The 3,495-nt window shown below is 46.5% G+C and overlaps 1 protein-coding gene across 1 annotated transcript; it reads right to left on the minus strand.

The window, feature by feature from the left end:
- Positions 1-2,369: 2,369 nt before the first annotated feature.
- Positions 2,370-3,193, minus strand: LOC136142454 (spindlin-2-like). The gene is given in 2 exon segments (XM_065900614.1): positions 2,370-2,824; positions 2,826-3,193. Coding segments are annotated over 2 exon segments (771 nt in total). The 3' UTR covers positions 2,370-2,421.
- Positions 3,194-3,495: the final 302 nt, after the last annotated feature.

The raw sequence follows: 3,495 nt of genomic DNA on the forward strand, positions 1-3,495 counted from the left end.
GCCCCAAAACTACCAATGCAAATGCCTTCAGGAGACAACTGGGCATTTTATTAGAGCGAAGAAGGCCAACTCAGGGTGTGGCCCCACTGAGAGAGCATTCTGAGTCTAAAATGGCTGAGCCCTTCCTCAGAGCCAGCTGCTTGTATCCTTGTTGGAATGTGGGCCCTAATCCTTGGTCTATTGTTTTTGTTTATATTTTTTCAGGTAAGCCAGAAATGTGGATTTTTGAAATGTGAAATCCTCCAAATGTCTAAGTAGCTAATTTTAAAATGGAGAATGATAAAAACATGACGATCAATGAAAATATGACAGTGGGCTGAAATTGGCCAATGAGTGGCCTGCAGGTGTTTGCTAGACTGAATTATGCGCTGTATGAAAGAAAAACTTATCCCTGTTCTGGTGGGGTGGGCTTGCCTTGTGTAATTCTTGAGGCAAACAGCTTCAGGCCATGTTGGGTGGAGAGAATGAACTGGAATTACCAACTTCTTTCAACTCGTGGAAGCTCCCTGCCTCCCCACCTCCCTGCTATGCCTGGAGTTAAGGAAGCCTGGGCAGTGGGTAGTCACCAGAACTGTTTCTTTGAGGGTAGGGGTATATTTCAGTGAAGTGTGGAGTGGGAAAAACAGAGACAGGGTTTTGAAGGAAACTTCCACAGCTGGACCAGGGAAAGGAAAGAAGGAGAGAAGGACAAAGACCCATGTGTTGGGACATTGTACCTCTGAGGGAATTTATTAGGGGTTACCACACCCTCTCCCCACCAACCACCTATGTGGTACCATACAGTCGGAGGACTTAGTTATACAAAGTCACAACTCCCTGCCCTACTGCGCATGCCATCTATTTCACCTGGAAATAGAGCTGCACAAATTTCCATCACAGCTCCCCGTGTGCGTGAAGTGGGCAAGACTGGTCAGGAGGTACCTGTGTAATGCCAGTAGCCAATGGCTTTGTTGGGATATAACCAGAATGGGGCTTCTGGAGGCAGCAGACCTCCATCTGGTGAAGCATTGGGTGAAGTCACCTGTGGTTTCAGGCAACTGCTGAAAGAAGCATGGACAGTCAAGTATTCCCCACACCCGGGAGAGAAACATTAAGCTCAATCCTCTGACGCCCCTCCTCTGTAAGGAGGCCAGGCATAGTCCAGGAGGAGGAAGAACAGTGAGGAGAGTGCTGTACCTGGGTTTAGCAAGTTTCCATTTTTCTGGATAAAATGCTTTCCAAATGCAAGGTGGCACATCTCTTAAGTTCTGAGCACCCTACTGACCTGTTCCCCACAAGAATTGTTTATTCAGTGTAGGGGAAGGGAACCAAGACCTTCAGGTCTGAGATTTACTGCTCTTGGGTCCTCTGGAAAATACGAGGAAGCTGCCCGCAGGCCCCTGCTTATGGAGTGCCATGTTAGTGTGTTTAGGCTGAGGGTTTGGGTTCTGCTCAGCAGGTGTGGCATGAACTCCCTGATATTATAAAAGGCTTTTAGGTATAACTTGGCTCCTGCTTAACTCTTGAGACATTCCTGTCAAAATGTCCTTCTAGGGAAGCTCCAATCCATCTGGTTTCTTTGACTGTTGCCACCTCCTTTGGGCACAAAGCTAGGGAGGGCAATTTGGATACTGCCAGAAGTCCTATTTTTCCTTGGGTCTTCCCATCTCTCATGGACCACACTCCCCATGTATTGTTGTCTGTATTCTCACTTCTTCTGTCAGTCTTTCATCTTAGAATTCCTCTTTCCTCGATGTTCCTCCCCTTCTGGTCCCTCACTCATGCATAGACCTCCATTTGAGTATCCTTTTAGCCTCTCCCCAGATCTCTGCCAACTTCATCTTTCTCTCCCTTACTCTGGATCTCTTCTAAACGTCTTTGTGTCCCTCTCTACACAATTTATTCTGTCTGTTTTCCTCTAAGCCTTAAGATCTCACTCTCCCTCTGTTATTCTTCACCCCCTCCCAGTTGTGTGCCTACCCCTCTTAGGTCATCCCCCCCCCCAGGGAGCCTCTCCATTTCTGACCCCTCCCCACCTCCTGCTAAGCAGCCACCTCCCCTTCTCCCTTCCCCCACAGCTCATCTCTAGTTCCTTCTCCTCCTCCCTCCCTAGACCAGACCAGCTAAGTCCTATTCCATTTTTAGATAACTGATTATGATACTAGCTGATCTTTATTCACAGTCTGAATTTACAGCTGTTCCTTCCTTTCGTGCCCCATCCACCAAACACACCCAATCGTTTCAACATGACAAATTCCTTACACACAGCATGTCATGGCCACATAAATTTGTATTTTTCAGGACAAAACAACAGTTATGCTGGCAAAGATGTCAGATTAACAGGGACCCTAAAGCTTTCAATACACTGAAACGTAACATTATTTTGCATGTCTACAAAGTACACATTTGTTTTCACAAATGTGGCAAAGTTTACCCTAACAGTTAGGACTTTTTCACCAAATCATAGACATAGATATGGAAATCATCATCAAACTTGATGAAATACACAGAGGGTTTGGCTTCCACTTGGTGAATGACCATGCCGATCCGTTTGGAGCCATCTTCTTTGGTATATTCCACATGTTTACCTATCAGGCCATCTACAACTCCTCCTGGCTCCCTCTCTGCTGGAGGAGACTCACTGGACTCTGGCATGATATGGAGGTCTCCTTCTTTATAATCATCTAGAAGCTGGTACATGTACAAGACAGGATCTTTCTCATAGGTAATATAAAACCAGGCTTTCATGATAGGTGCTTGGGCCAAGACCATTCCTCTCCATCCATCCTTAGAACCATGCTCACCCTCAAACATATGTTCCACAGCTTTACCAATTATGGTGTTGGTGCACATCTCTGAGTCGAGAAAATGGCACCTTATCAGGAAGGATTTTAAGCTTTAAAATCCTTTCATCTCTGTGAAGTTCCAGTCCGTAGACACAGTCAATTCCATCATATTTCACCAGATAAAGAGAAGGATTTGTAGGCACCTGATCCAGAACGGTTCCTTTCCACTGGGTGATGCTCTCATTGCCTTCCTTCCATCCGTGTGAAATTCTGCAGCCCACGATTTTCCTGCAGGGCTGGGAGGAAGGTCTGCCTCTCTGCTTCTTTTGAGAAGTGTTTTTCTTCCTCATACTTTCAGACCCTTTGTGGCCATCGACAATTTCCCTGGTTTGCTGCCCTGCAGCTGCCTTTTTGTGAGGGGTCTTCATACCTGCAGGGGGAGGAAGAGGCTAGGGAGAAACATTTAGTGTACTATAGTGTGAGGTTTTTTTCTCTGCATTGCAAATTCCCTGGGCACCAGGTATATGTATTACAGCCCAAGTTATTCACGTGTGCAGCAGGGATGCTGGCTATCAAAATGCTATTCGATGCTTGCCAACATTGTCCTCCCTCCAAACTTATTTCGCTGTGCTGGAGGGTTGGAGAGGTGATGGTTTTGGTGGTTGAGGCCCCAGCATGAGGGAGCAGGCTCCTTTGGCTAATGCCTTATCCTGTTACCATACTGCGGTCC

Source organism: Phocoena phocoena, chromosome X (genome assembly GCF_963924675.1).
Source record: "Phocoena phocoena chromosome X, mPhoPho1.1, whole genome shotgun sequence".
Taxonomy (NCBI): Eukaryota; Metazoa; Chordata; class Mammalia; order Artiodactyla; family Phocoenidae; genus Phocoena; species Phocoena phocoena.